At 42.3% G+C, this 15,046-nt stretch overlaps 2 protein-coding genes across 3 annotated transcripts in view; both read left to right on the forward strand.

The window, feature by feature from the left end:
* dym (dymeclin) overlaps positions 1–4,052 on the forward strand; it is a 211,929-nt gene extending 207,877 nt beyond the window's left edge. For both annotated transcript variants that reach the window (XM_045692575.1, XM_045692576.1), the window contains exon 17: positions 2,213–4,052. In XM_045692575.1, coding sequence (XP_045548531.1) covers positions 2,213–2,362 — 150 coding nt within the window. In that variant the 3' untranslated portion in view covers positions 2,363–4,052. The remainder of the gene's footprint in view (positions 1–2,212) is intronic.
* Positions 4,053–13,361: 9,309 nt separating this feature from the next.
* Positions 13,362–15,046, forward strand: part of smad7 (SMAD family member 7) — a 60,841-nt gene continuing 59,156 nt past the window's right edge. The window contains exon 1 of the mRNA XM_014138836.2: positions 13,362–14,885. Within this exon, the coding sequence (XP_013994311.1) occupies positions 14,417–14,885 (469 nt within the window). The 5' untranslated portion in view covers positions 13,362–14,416. The remainder of the gene's footprint in view (positions 14,886–15,046) is intronic.

The following is a 15,046-nucleotide window of genomic DNA, read 5'->3' on the forward strand; positions in this document are numbered from 1 at the left end:
TTAGACAGAGAGGATACTCTCTGACTGGACTGTTGTTAGACAGAGAGGATATTCTCTGACTGGACTGTTGTTAGACAGAGAGGATACTCTCTGACTGGACTGTTGTTAGACAGAGAGGATACTCTCTGACTGGACTGTTGTTAGACAGAGAGGATACTCTCTGACTGGACTGTTGTCGGACAGAGAGGATACTCTCTGACTGGACTGTTGTTAGACAGAGAGGATATTCTCTGACTGGACTGTTGTCGGACAGAGAGGATATTCTCTGACTGGACTGTTGTTAGACAGAGAGGATACTCTCTGACTGGACTGTTGTCGGACAGAGAGGATACTCTCTGACTGGACTGTTGTTAGACAGAGAGGATATTCTCTGACTGGACTGTTGTCGGACAGAGAGGATATTCTCTGACTGGACTGTTGTTGGACAGAGAGGATACTCTCTGACTGGACTGTTGTTAGACAGAGAGGATACTCTCTGACTGGACTGTTGTCGTACAGAGAGGATACTCTCTGACTGGACTGTTGTTAGACAGAGAGGATACTCTCTGACTGGACTGTTGTTAGACAGAGAGGATACTCTCTGACTGGACTGTTGTCGGACAGAGAGGATACTCTCTGACTGGACTGTTGTTAGACAGAGAGGATACTCTCTGACTGGACTGTTGTCGGACAGAGAGGATATTCTCTGACTGGACTGTTGTCGGACAGAGAGGATACTCTCTGACTGGACTGTTGTTAGACAGAGAGGATACTCTGACTGGACTGTTGTCGGACAGAGAGGATACTCTCTGACTGGACTGTTGTTAGACAGAGAGGATACTCTCTGACTGGACTGTTGTTAGACAGAGAGGATACTCTCTGACTGGACTGTTGTTAGACAGAGAGGATACTCTCTGACTGGACTGTTGTTAGACAGAGAGGATACTCTCTGACTGGACTGTTGTTAGACAGAGAGGATACTCTCTGACTGGACTGTTGTTAGACAGAGAGGATACTCTCTGACTGGACTGTTGTTAGACAGAGAGGATACTCTCTGACTGGACTGTTGTTAGACAGAGAGGATACTCTCTGACTGGACTGTTGTTAGACAGAGAGGATACTCTCTGACTGGACTGTTGTTAGACAGAGAGGATACTCTCTGACTGGACTGTTGTTGGACAGAGAGGATATTCTCTGACTGGACTGTTGTTAGACAGAGAGGATACTCTCTGACTGGACTGTTGTTAGACAGAGAGGATACTCTCTGACTGGACTGTTGTTAGACAGAGAGGATACTCTCTGACTGGACTGTTGAGAATGTTCCAGAATGAGCCTGGAAAGGAAGGAGGGGGATGGCAGTGTTTTTAAAACGGCATCCTCCTCAGCCAGGTCTGTTAATTACAAGTAAAGCTTGTCTGTAACAGAAACCACTCAGGTCGTTCCTTAACAAGCGTTCTCTTTCACCTGAGGCGTTAGATTGACGTCACCTGAAATCAAAGATGGGGTGTAGATTTCAAGGATGTGGGGGGCTGGGACCGCTAGGTGTAGCTACTGGAGCCAGATTACACCTACTGGAGCGCACACACACACACACACACACACACACACACACACACACACACACACACACACACACACTGGCTGGTCACCACCACTTATGGTTTTCAATGGTTACGTCTCAAATGGAACCCTATTCCATATAGGCCCTGGCCAAAAGTAGTGCACTATATAGGGAATAGGGTGCCACAGGGCCCTGGTCTAAAGTAGTGCACTATATAGGGAATAGGGTGCCATTTGAGACGCTGACCCATTCAGCTCAATGGAGGGTTGATGACAGGTTAACCCGGGCCTGTTTGAAAGGTCAGAGGTCACCTCTCAGAGTGGCACCTCTTACCCAGCTTACCTGTAAAAGTACCTTTACCTCAGCAACTAGACAGTCAGCTACAGATGGAATTACATCAGATGGAATGGGTTTTATCTGGTTGGTTTGTAGCTAGCTCCTGTCCTATCACCAACCAGTGTTGTCATCTGTCAGTTAAACCTGGGAGTTATAGACACTGAATCTTCACATTTCTATGGTCATATATGCTGATCCAGAGATGGAGTCCAGACCGGACCTCTGTAGACTCAGACCAAGACCACTAGGTTAAGACTCCATCTCTGGGCTTGTCCTGTCCACAGATCCCTTTATCTTAAAATGTTCTTCTTCTGTCTTCTCTGTGTCTGTCTACAGAAGTTCCCGGAGCTGAAGTTCAAGTATGTAGAGGAGGATCAACCAGAAGACTTCTTTATCCCTTACGTGTGGTCCTTGGTCTTTAACTCTGGAGTGGGTCTTCACTGGAGCACTACAAACATACAACTCTTCAGCATGGACTCTGCCTGAGGTGGGGTTCACGTTGAGGTGGGGTTCACGCTGAGGTGGGGTTCACGTTGAGGGGGTGTTCACGCTGAGGGGGGGGTTGACATTTGTGTGTGTGTGTGAATCTGTTTATTTGTGTGTGTGTGTGTGTACCCTGCTTTGGAAGTGCCTCTATCCCCACAGACAGACCCCTGACTTACTATGGTATGTTGAACAGGACATCTGATGTTACCTGTCCTGCTCTTCAGATAGTCTCCTCTCCTGTGCTTCCACAGCCTGGTTATGTATCTAGGTACACCATTGTTTTGATGGTGAGCTCAGTGTTGGGTCTGTTTTCACATGGTTCAGCTCCACACCTCAACAACAGCACTGAATATAAGGGATGATACTCTTGACAGAGACACGCTACAGTTTTGGTTCTCAGTCTCTATCAGATTCTCTAACTTTTTTTCCTCCCCTCCAATTGCCCGCGATTTATTTGGGTTAGCTTAAAAAAAGCGTATTTATTTTTTAAGTGATGTAGTTATGGTTTAAGGTTGAAAAAAGTTCAGAGAGAATTTAGAACAGGTCACCTGAGGACAGGTCACCTGAGGACAGTTGGTGACAGCCTAAATGATACTTGTCGCTGTAGCCTGGTCCCAGATCTGATCGTAAACAGATTCTGGGACCATGCTTTTGTCTCACTGTCCTCACTCCAGTCTTTACCACAGTAATCAGTTACTTTCAGTAGGTTTAAAAAGGGGTTCACGTTTTTCATCAGTTCTAATTTTCAGTCAGTTGACCCAATCTTTTTTAGTGCACAATCATGTTTGTTTATTTGTTTATTTGCATGTTTTATGTGATTCATTTTTTTATTCATGTATTTATTTTCATATCTGGATTTGGATATTTGCCCCCACCAAAACATAAACAACAACGATCAACAGCATCAACATGATAAACATATCCTTGTAAACCACAATCCCAACCTTTTTTTTTACACACCATCTTATTTAGCGCAAGTTAAATGTTAATGTCAATATAGAACGACAACAACAGCTGACAGTTTTGCAAAATCAAAGTTGAATTTAGGAAGCATAATTATTAACTATAGAAAAATAACTCTAAACTGTATAGGCTAAGTGTCATGTTTAATTAGTCTCAAAGGGCACCCTATTCTCTATATAGTGCACTACTTTTGACCAGAGCCTTATACACCCTGGTCAGAAATAATGCACTATATAGGGAATAGTGTACCATTTACATTTTAGTCATTTAGCAGACGCTCTTATCCAGAGCGACTTACAGTAGTGAATGCATACATTTCATAGATTATTATTTTTTTTCTCCGTACATTTGAGATGAAAGCCCAATCTTGTACAGGTCAGAGAACGCATATATATTATTTTATAGACAAATACAAACACATGTTTGTTGCTTTTGACAAACATTCAACCATATTAATCTGAAGGGAAGATGTTCCCTATGGGTGTCCCAAATGGCACCCTATTCCCTTTATAGTGCACTACTAGGGCCTATAGGACTCTGGCCAAAAGTAGTGAACTATTTATGCAATAGAGTGCAATTTGGGATGCTTACAAGGTCACTTTGAATATTTTCTGTTCTGCATAAACTGACAAATATATTTAGAATATATTTAGAATATATTTAGAATATATTTATGTATGCGTCAGCATCAACATGACATGCATAATAAAACATGATTGAAAGACAACAGCGTGCGAGTGTTTTGTGTTTGTGTGTATGTGGTTGACCTCTCCTTTCTGAAGTGTGCACTCATTCACTACTACACGTCCATTTAAAACTATTGGATTGGTGAAGGCATGGACTAGAGGGAGTTTTCATAACCCGGGCATTCCCTTTCAAGTCCTAGAAGGGAGGTGAACAAGTGCACACTTCGGGAGATAGGAGAGACTATTGGGATACACTCATAGATTTCCTCTCTCCTTGTATTCGCTGAGTAACGAGTCTTCTCTGTAGTGAATGAGTGAGTGAAGTGTTTGAGAAGCACTCTTCTTGAAAGCGTTATCTTTGATTTATTTTGGGGTTGTTATGACAGTGGTTTTTAGCTGACAAAGAAGAATGGATTTAAACATAAATCCTGCTGTTTCCATTACAAGTCAGTGATTCTGGAATGTTCACTCAGGTAAAGACAACTTCTAATGACCTCTTACAATCACCTCCCCTTCACCCATACTCTCTCTCTACTTCAAATGAAATGGTTATCTTTCCCTGTCTGTAAACTGACACAAATAAATAAATAAAAACCTGTTGTAAAAATGGATGCATGATTTTCTTTTACTTCTCAGAAAAAGATGGATTGGTACAGATGTATCTGTGTTTTCCTCTTGCAATGACGACGGAGTGAAGTGGAAGCATGAAACCACTTAGGTTGCTGTAGTTAACAGGATGCTGTTTGTGTGTGTGCTATTGAAGGGAATGTCCTCCTTTCCCCTCTTTAGTCTTTTGATTTAATGGCTGAAAACACATTTTCCTTTCTCAAGAGCAATAATAATTGAAGTAATTACATTTTGAAAAATGACCAATTTGACAGGTACGAACAGTGATGTAACATTTCAACTCCATTTCTGGGTTGGTTACTGCAAAGCCTGTTAGAAACGGTAGGTACAGTGCTTTCTGAAAGAATTCAGACCCCTTGACTTTTCCACATTTTGTTACGTTGAAGCCTTATTCTAAAATGGATTAAATGAATTGTTTTCCTCGTCAATCTACACACTATACCCCATAATGACAAATCGAAAACAGGTTTTTAGACATTTTTGCAAATGTATTAAAAATAAACGGAAATACCTTATTTACAGTTGAAGTCAGAAGTTTACATACACCTTAGCCAAATACATTTAAACTCAGTTTTTCACAATTCCTGACTTTTAATCGTAGTAAAAATTCCCTTTCAGTTAGGATCACCACTTTATTTTAAGAATGTGAAATGTCAGAATAATGTAGAGAGAATTATTTATTTCAGCTTTTATTTATTTCATCACATTCCCAGTGGGTCAGAAGTTTACATAGTATTTGGTAGCATTGCCTTTAAATTGTTTAACTTGGGACAAATGTTTCCGGTAGCCTTCCACAAGCTTCCCACAGTAAGTTGGGTGAATTTTGGCCCATTCCTCCTGACAGAGCTGGTGTAACTGAGCCAGGGTTGTAGGCCTCCTTGCCCGTGTAACAGTGTAGGTTCTGTCCCTCTCTTCGCCCCAACCTTCGCCCCAATGTTGTCCATTAAGTAATGGCTTTAAAACAATGATGATCATATTTAAAAAACTATGGCACTTGCACACATCAACAACTGACACCCACGAAGCATCGTTACCCATCGCGCCACAAAAGCCGCGGCCCTTGCAATGCAAGGGGAACAACCACTTCAGGTCTCAGCGCGAGTGACGTCACTGATTGAAACGCTATTAGCGCTCACCACCGCTAACTAACTAGCCATTTCACATCGGTTACACCCGTACACGCTTTTTCAGTTCTGCCCACACATTCTTTATAGCATTGAGGTCAGGGCTTTGTGACGGCCACTCCAATACCTTGACTTTGTTGTCCTTAGGCCATTTTGCCACAACTTTGGAAGTATGCTTGGGGTAACTGTCCATTTGGAAGACCCATTTGCAACCAAGCTTTAACTTCCTGACTGACGTCTTGAGATGTTGCTTCAATATATCCACAACATTTCCCTCCTCATGATGCCATCTATTTTGTGAAGTGCACCAGTCCCTCCTGCAGCAAAGCACCCCTACAACATGATGAAAAAAAACCAAGCCGTTAGGTCGAAGGAATTGTCCGTAGAGCTCCGAGACAGGATTGTATCAAGAAACAGATCTGGGGAAGGGTACCAAAACATTTCTGCAGCATTTAAGGTCCGAAAGAACACATTGGCCTCCATTATTCTTAAATGGAAGAAGTTTGGAACCACCAAGACTCTTCCTAGAGCTGGCCGCCCGGCCAAACTGAGCAATCGGGGGAGAAGGACCTTGGTCAGGGAGGTGACCAAGAACCTGATGGTCACTCTGACAAAGCTCTATAGAGTTCCTCTGTGGAGATGGGAGAGGAAAACCATCTCTGCAGCACTCCACCAATCATGCCTTTTTGGTAGAGTGGCCAGATGGAAGCCACTCCTCAGTAAAAAGCACAGACAGTTGCTTGGAGTTTGTCAAAAGGCACCTACAGATTCTCTGGTCTGATGAAACCAAGATTGAACTCTTTGGCCTGAATGCCAAGTGTCACATCTGGAGGAAACCTGGCACCATCCCTACGGTGAAGCATGGTGGTGGCAGCATCATGCTGTGGGGATGTTTTTCAGCGGCAGGGGCTGGGAGAATAGTCAGGATTGAGGCAAAGATGAATGGAGCAAAGTACAGGAAGATCCTTGATGAAAACCTGCTCCAGAGCTCTCAGGACCTCAGACTGGGGTGAAGGTTCACCTTCCAACAGGACAACGACCCTAAGCACACAGCCGAGACAACGCAGGAGTGGCTTCGGGACAAGTCTCTGAATGTCGTTGAGTGGCCCAGTCAGAGCCCTGACTTGAACTCGATCGTACATCTTTGGAGAGACCTGAAAATATCTTTGCAGAGACACTCCCCATCCAACCTGACAGAGCTTGAGAGGATCTGCAGAGAAGAATGGGAGAAACTCCCCAAATACAGGTGTGCCAAGCTTGTAGCGTCCTACCCAATAAGACTCGAATCTGTAATCGCTGCCAAAGCTGCTTCAACAAAGTACTGAGTAAAGGGTCTGAATTCTGATGTAAATGTGATATTTCCCAGGTTTCCTTTTCATAGGGTGCCATTTGGGACACTACCCGGTTGACAGCCTTCGACAGGTAGCCTAGTGGCTAACTGACTTGCATAGCTAAAGAAAGAAAAAAGAAAAAGGTGGAGATTAATATTCCAGGTTTTCTGGGAGATGTAGTTGTAGTATGGACTTCAATCTGGGCAGTATTCATTAGTGCATACTGTAGCAAACCTTTTTCCACACAAAAACCTGAGTTTCTTATTGGACAAGTTCAGATGGATACTTTGGTAAGTCAGTTAAGAACAAAATCTTATTTTAAATGACAGCCTAGGAATAGTGTTTTAACTGCCTTGTTCGGGGGCAGAATGACAGATTTTTACCTTGTCAGCTCGGGGATTCAATCTTGCAACCTTTCGGTTACTAGGCAAACGCTCAAACCACTAGGCTACCTGCCGCCCCAATCTGGCCAGTATTCATTAGTGCATACTGTAGTAAACCTTTTTCCACACAAAAACCTGGGTTTCTAATTGGACAAGTTCAGATGGATACTTTGGTCTGTTTTCTCCCATTTGGTGTGTAGCGACTACGAAGCTGATCCCTGCAGTGTAGTATGGTGCCGGTCACCAGACCCTGGTGACATACTTCTTTATGTAACCTTTATTTAACTAGGTAAGTCAGTTAAGAACAAATTCTTATTTACGATGATGGACTACCCCGGCCAAACCCAGACAACACTATGTAGTGCACCATTTCGGACGCAGCCAATGATAAATCAAGATGACCTTTCACTTCCTGTGACCTCATGCAGACAGACATGCTGGATCTCCAGACTGCTGATCTAGTAGATCATTCACAGTGTTCAAGTGTTGGCTAATGGACAAGGCTAGAACTGGCTCTGCAGTGTTGGCTAACGGACAAGACTAGGACTGGCTTTGCAGTGTTGGCTAATGGACAAGGCTAGAACTGGCTTTGCAGTGTTGGCTAACGGACAAGACTAGAACTGGCTTTGCAGTGTTGGCTAATGGACAAGACTAGGACTGGCTTTGCAGTGTTGGCTAATGGACAAGACTAGGACTGGCTTTGCCCATTTAGATCAGCTTTACCGATGACCTCTGTCTCTCTCCAGCTCTCTTTCAGATGAGTGATGGTCAATACATTTTACATGTAAATACATTTACTGTAATGTTCTATACATGTAAATGAGATGTATATAGCACATGTAACTATACATAGAATCTCAAAGAAAGTCTTGTGATGTGAGGAATTCCCCTGTACTTATTATGGATGCAATTCTGCCTTTATAAAAATAACGGTAATGAACTGTGATATGGTTGGTTAGAGGATGTTTGTGTATGCATTTCCATTGCATTCCTTCTGTAGTGCTTATGTAGGCAAATACATAAAATACTTATTTAAACAAATCTGGCAGTCAAGTGTGCAAGAACATGCAACACTGCTGTGATGGAAAATGTAACCAGTAAAAATAAAGATACCTTCATTGAAAATTACTCAAGTAAAAGTGAAAGTCTAAAAGTATTTGGTTTTAAATATACTTAAGTATCAAAAGTAAATGTAATTGCTAAAATATACTTAAGTATCAAAAGTAAAAGTATAAATCATTTCAAATTCCTTATTAAGCAAACCAGATGGCACCATATTCTTTTTATTTTTATTTACTGATAGAGGGGCACTCCAACACTCGGACTCCAACACTCGGACTCCAGCACTCGGACTCCAACTCAGACTCCAACACTCGGACTCCAACTCGGACTCCAGCACTCGGACTCCAACTCAGACTCCAACACTCGGACTCCAACTCAGACTCCATTTACAAACAAAGCATCTGTGTTTAGTGAGGCTGCCAGATCAGAGGCAGTAGGGATGACCAGGGATGTTGTCTGTTTAGTGAGTCCACCAGATCAGAGGCAGTAGGGATGACCAGGGATGTTGTCTTGATAAATGCGGGAATTGGACCATTCAAAATCTAACAAGTAGACTCCTTTTGGGTGTCAGTGAAAATGTATGGAGTAAAAAATACATTATTTTCTTTAGGACTGTAGTGAAGTAAAAGTTGTCAAAAATATAAATAGTAAAGTAAGTACAGATGACCCATACAACGACTTTAGTACTTGAAAGTATTTTTACTTAAATACACCAATGCAACTTTGTAGCTGAGGCCTACCCTTGGTTACCACTTGAGAATGTGGTAACTGGGGAATGTCTTTCTTTACTCTCCTTTGCTTGCAGTTTGGTTCTATCTGCTCTGAGATCAAATGATTAATCATCTCCTTTTTAATTCAACTTTAAAGTTCGCCTAATTTATTATCGCTCTTATCTGTGCAGTTGCTTGACATAAGCATAGGTCGCCATTCATGTCGCATAAAATATGAATCACATTCTGTGCATGGTTGTTCCAGTGGAGTGATCTTGTTTAATTGCTTCTGCATGAAACCAGTCCAGTGTGTTAATAAATTACATTACTAAAGGTTATCTAGACTTTTCATGGCTGAAATACATTATTATCATGTATTTCCACTTACAACACTGTGCTATCCACTTCCAATGCATTCAAAGTAGGCTACATGCGCGTAATATCAATCATCCTTAATATCTGCTTGATATTATGGATTATCGACAGTTAAAATATGTTAATAGTTATCTTTTGTATTTCAAACTGAGTTTTGTTGTAAGGATATTGAGAATATTTGTATATGTATGAATAGAAGGCATAATCCTATATTAATTAGTAGACTGGATAGGCCTACCTCCATTATTTTGTTTTTATCAATTCAAAATGAAAAATGACTTGATAAAATACTTCCTGCATGTAGTCTGTGGGAATCCACTTTCTTTTCATTACAAACAGAGATAGCTTCAGTTTCCTATAAACTTGTTCTGTTGTGAACAGTGTGGTTGGTTGTGGTGTAAATTACTTCCAGACTACATAAAAAAATGTTTGCGGGTTGCTGCCGGCCGGGTTGGTTGAGCTCAAGCTCTCGTGCGGCGCCAGTGGGGAATCCGGTGGAACAATGAGACTTGAGCCATTGACTGGCGGCGGCGCCTCCCATCGCGAACACAACACACATATCCCATCATCATTACCATCATCCATCCCACTGCCCTGCAGCGACGCTCACTGCCTGGCCTGGCCTGACTGGCACCTAAATGAACATAGGACTGCTGTCTGCAGCTTCCCCTCCCCAACTGACCGCCTATCGGACACAATAAGGCTACAGCGGCCGGCATTCTTCAGTTCACTCACAGAGTCAATCAAACCTGTCTGTCCAGCGACCACCAAGTCAGTTTAAAGGGACAGATGTTATCATAAATCATATCACACCTTTGCTTGAGGTGTGTAACTTTGAGCAGGGGACTCAGGGGAGGTTGCCCTACTAGTCTGTAGACTTTGGGGTGGGGACTCAGGGGAGGTTGCCCTACTAGTCTGTAGACTTTGGGGTGGGGACTCAGGGGAGGTTGCCCTACTAGTCTGTAGACTTTGGGGTGGGGACTCAGGGGAGGTTGCCCTACTAGTCTGTAGACTTTGAGCAGGGGACTCAGGGGAGGTAGCTCTACTAGTCTGTAGACTTTGGGGTGGGGACTCAGGGGAGGTTGCCCTACTAGTCTGTAGACTTTGGGGTGGGGACTTAGGGGAGGTTGCCCTACTAGTCTGTAAACTTTGGGGTGGGGACTCAGGGGAGGTTGCCCTACTAGTCTGTAGACTTTGGGGTGGGGACTCAGGGGAGGTTGCCCTACTAGTCTGTAGACTTTGGGGTGGGGACTCAGGGGAGGTTGCCCTACTAGTCTGTAGACTTTGGGGTGGGGACTCAGGGGAGGTTGCATGCTAGTCTTCTCTACTCCCCACACCTTATAAAGCCCATTCCTCAAAGCATTTTCTTTAAATGAATGACATTCAATACTTTCGGTGAATTTGTACAAGGCCTATTTAGTTTACCTCTGAAAGAAATGCATTAATTAAGCTACTTTTAATCAGATGGAGCCATATTATCATGCAGAAATGTATCAGTATTTCAAAAATGGCCCGTGGAAGTTTACATTTTCCCATGCAGCACAATAACAGAAATAATAGGCCTATAAACCCCATAGTTAATGGGTAAGGAAACCTCTCTCAACTGGTGCTCCAATCCATACGATTAACCCGTGTTAATGGGCAAGGAAACCTCTCTCAACTGGTGCTCCAATCCATACGATTAACCCGTGTTAATGGGCAAGGAAACCTCTCTCAACTGGTGCTCCAATCCATACGATTAACCCGTGTTAATGGGCAAGGAAACCTCTCTCAACTGGTGCTCCAATCCATACGATTAACCCGTGTTAATGGGCAAGGAAACCTCTCTCAACTGGTGCTCCAATCCATACGATTAACCCGTGTTAATGGGCAAGGAAACCTCTCTCAACTGGTGCTCCAATCCATACGATTAACCCGTGTTAATGGGCAAGGAAACCTCTCTCAACTGGTGCTCCAATCCATACGATTAACCCGTGTTAATGGGCAAGGAAACCTCTCTCAACTGGGGCTCCAATCCATACGATTAACCCGTGTTAATGGGCAAGGAAACCTCTCTCAACTGGGGCTACAATCCATACGATTAACCCGTGTTAATGGGCAAGGAAACCTCTCTCAACTGGGGCTCCAATCCATACGATTAACCCGTGTTAATGGGCAAGGAAACCTCTCTCAACTGGTGCTCCAATCCATACGATTAACCCGTGTTAATGGGCAAGGAAACCTCTCTCAACTGGGGCTCCAATCCATACGATTAACCCGTGTTAATGGGCAAGGAAACCTCTCTCAACTGGTGCTCCAATCCATCCGATTAACCCGTGTTAATGGGCAAGGAAACCTCTCTCAACTGGTGCTCCAATCCATACGATTAACCCGTGTTAATGGGCAAGGAAACCTCTCTCAACTGGTGCTCCAATCCATACGATTAACCCGTGTTAATGGCGACTTGGAGGTAGGCTACTCAGACAGACTGAGATGAGGCTACAGTGTCACTAATCTACTGTACTGATTGGCACCAGTCGCCAGTCTCCGACGTAAACAGAGTCGACATCGACAACATAGAGATCCTATTAAATTAACTAATTCTATGGTCCACAACCCAACTGTTTGGAATTATCGAAGCAAAAAGTGTTGTACGACAGCCGTGAACTTGTCCGTGATGAGTAATGTGTAGCTTAATAAACAATGTTTATTAAACATGTAGGCAACCTACATCAGAATCCCTTTTATTGGCTAAGTACAGTTACACATACCCAGAATTTTAGTTGTTGATCCGGTGCAGCTTGCAATAGACAACTTATAGAGACCGAAACAGACAGAGGAATTTACACAAGGTTACATCCTGTACATTACATACATCAATGGGTTTCACAGGGTAATAACTTTCTTTGACCAGAGGGAGGCAATAGTTGGTTGAGCTCATTCATGGGAAAAAGGTTCAGAGACATGCAACTAGGTTATTCAACATCAAAGGGAAACATGATATGAATATCCCAATAATAACAATAACAGTAATGATACTAATGTGGATGTAATGATGTCATTATTATAATATCAACACTTATTATAATTGGGCATTGTTTTATTATTGTTATTGTTATTATCAGTAATGTTATTGTTATCAGTATTATTATTGGTATTATTGTCAGTAATGCTATTGTTATTGTTATTATCAGTAATGTTGTTATTATTTTCAGTATTATTATTGTTATTATTATCAGTAATGTTATTGTTATTATTATTATCAGTAATGTTATTGTTGTTTTTATCAGTAATGTTATTATTATCAGTATTATTGTTGTTATTATTATCAGTAATGTTATTATTATTATTATTATTATTAGCCTACTATTATGATCAACGTAAATCATAGTTATTTGTATTTAGGCCTACTTCATTAATGTGATCATATGGCGCAAAATAAATAAAAAGTAAAAAAAATGTTTTGTCAAATATTACCCTGAGAGAGAGAGACAGAGAGAGCAAGAGAGAGTGTTTCATTTCTACAGTAAAATAGCCATTTTAGCTCCATGTTTTTATTTCCCACACGATGTTTACGCATTATTTACAACGTTTTTTCCTTTGTAACTTTTGGAAAATGTAACTTTCCTACCCAAACGATGTCTCTGTATGTAGCAGCCTAAACTACTTGATCTCTTGTTTGCGCAACACAATCCCTTTTTTCAAGCGACAGGGTGTCTAGACACCCACGTGACGGGGCGCGCCACTGCGCACTGGAGACTCAGAGCTCAGAGTTAGAAAGAGATAGCGAGCAAGGGCACTTAAACTATTCGCGTCATTCGCAGACCTTTTCTGAAGATCGCATCACTTCTTTGTCGCCACTCAAATCGCTTTATTCCTTGGACTACGGAAACCTCATTCAATAAGTGGCTGGATTAATTTATAAAGGGATATTTGGACATATAATTCTGGTACAACGGACGGTAGACGGGGCTCTGTGCGACTACCCTACTAAGGCAGATTTCTGTCTGACACTAAAGCGGCTCCAGTTTTGGATTTGCTACCTAGTTTTGGATCTGTTTAGGGGATCCTTTCGTCCTCTCGTAAGGTCTAAATCTATATTGAAGATCACATCATGTGCAGACAGATATGATATTTAGAAGATAAGGGATACAACGTAGATAACAGCCTTTGTTAAAGCCTTTTTGCTGTCGGATCAGTCCTGTGGATTATTTTTTTTCTAAAGAAAACTGGACAGCTTCGTTTTTTTCCTCATGGATATACAGCCTAATTCTAGTATTTAACTAGGCAATTTACCTGCTCCAAATTACACAGAAACCCAACTCGTAACCATATGCATAAAATATCATCTGTTACAATGTTTATCTTTCTACATGGGCTACTGAATGAACGGAACGAATGAAGCATTTCATGTTCACAGTAGTTCAACATTGTAACAAATTCTTTATGCTGCTATTTTGTATTCTAGATGCTCCGCGTTCTTACATTGAAAAAGGTTTATATTTGGATATAGCTGCATTTTAGTCGGACCATTCTAGGTTTATAATTCCGTTAAGGTGATGGTTCATTTCTCCTTACAGAGAAGGTTACTATCACGACTGCAGCCTTGATTTTCTTTGCGGGGTTTATTGTTTTATTTTATTTTTTATTAAAGACTGGCGTATGCTACAGATTTTCTTGCCTTCTCCAACTCCCAGTTTCTCCATACTATTATCTCAGGCTGCTTGTCGTTGCCTGTACACGGATCCCGGAATCTTCATGATTTGCGTACATCATGCTCGTTTTTTAGCCGGGAAACCCTCTTTTCGTCCCGCATGTTTAGGACCAAACGAACTGGGCTCGTCCGGCGACTCTGGAGGAGCCGTGCGCCGGTCGAGGGCGACGGGGATGCGGATACACGAACGCATGGATCCGGGGGTTGCTGTATGGGTAAATCGACGAAGGTTGCCGGAAAAACCAGCGCCGGAACGGATGCTGAATTGAAAGCCCTGACCCACTCGATACTGAAACAAATAAAAGACAAACAATTAGAGGGGCTCTTGCAAGCGGTCGAGTCAAAGGGGGGTGCACGGAGCCCCTGCCTGCTCCTACCCAGCAAAGTGGACACCAAACTGGGTCAGCAGTCTTATTCCCTCCCCTTGCTGCTCTACAAAGTGTTTCGGTGGCCGGACCTCATGGATTTCTCGGAATTAAAAAGGCTATCTTGCTGTGAATCCTATGGGGAAATTAACCCAGAACTCGTTTGCTGCAATCCGCACCACATGAGCAGGCTTTGTGAACTCGGTAAGTTATTTATAAAACATTTTTTAAACCAAAGATTATAACGTGAAAAATAAATCGAAATCTGCAATTGCAAAAATATAGCCCTAGACTATAATTGGTACACTGTTTAGTATTGTGTGTGGGTAAATTGATTGGCATGTAAACTTTCCCAGACACAATTA

The sequence above is a fragment of the Salmo salar genome, chromosome ssa13 (assembly GCF_905237065.1).
Source record: "Salmo salar chromosome ssa13, Ssal_v3.1, whole genome shotgun sequence".
Taxonomy (NCBI): domain Eukaryota; kingdom Metazoa; phylum Chordata; class Actinopteri; order Salmoniformes; family Salmonidae; genus Salmo; species Salmo salar.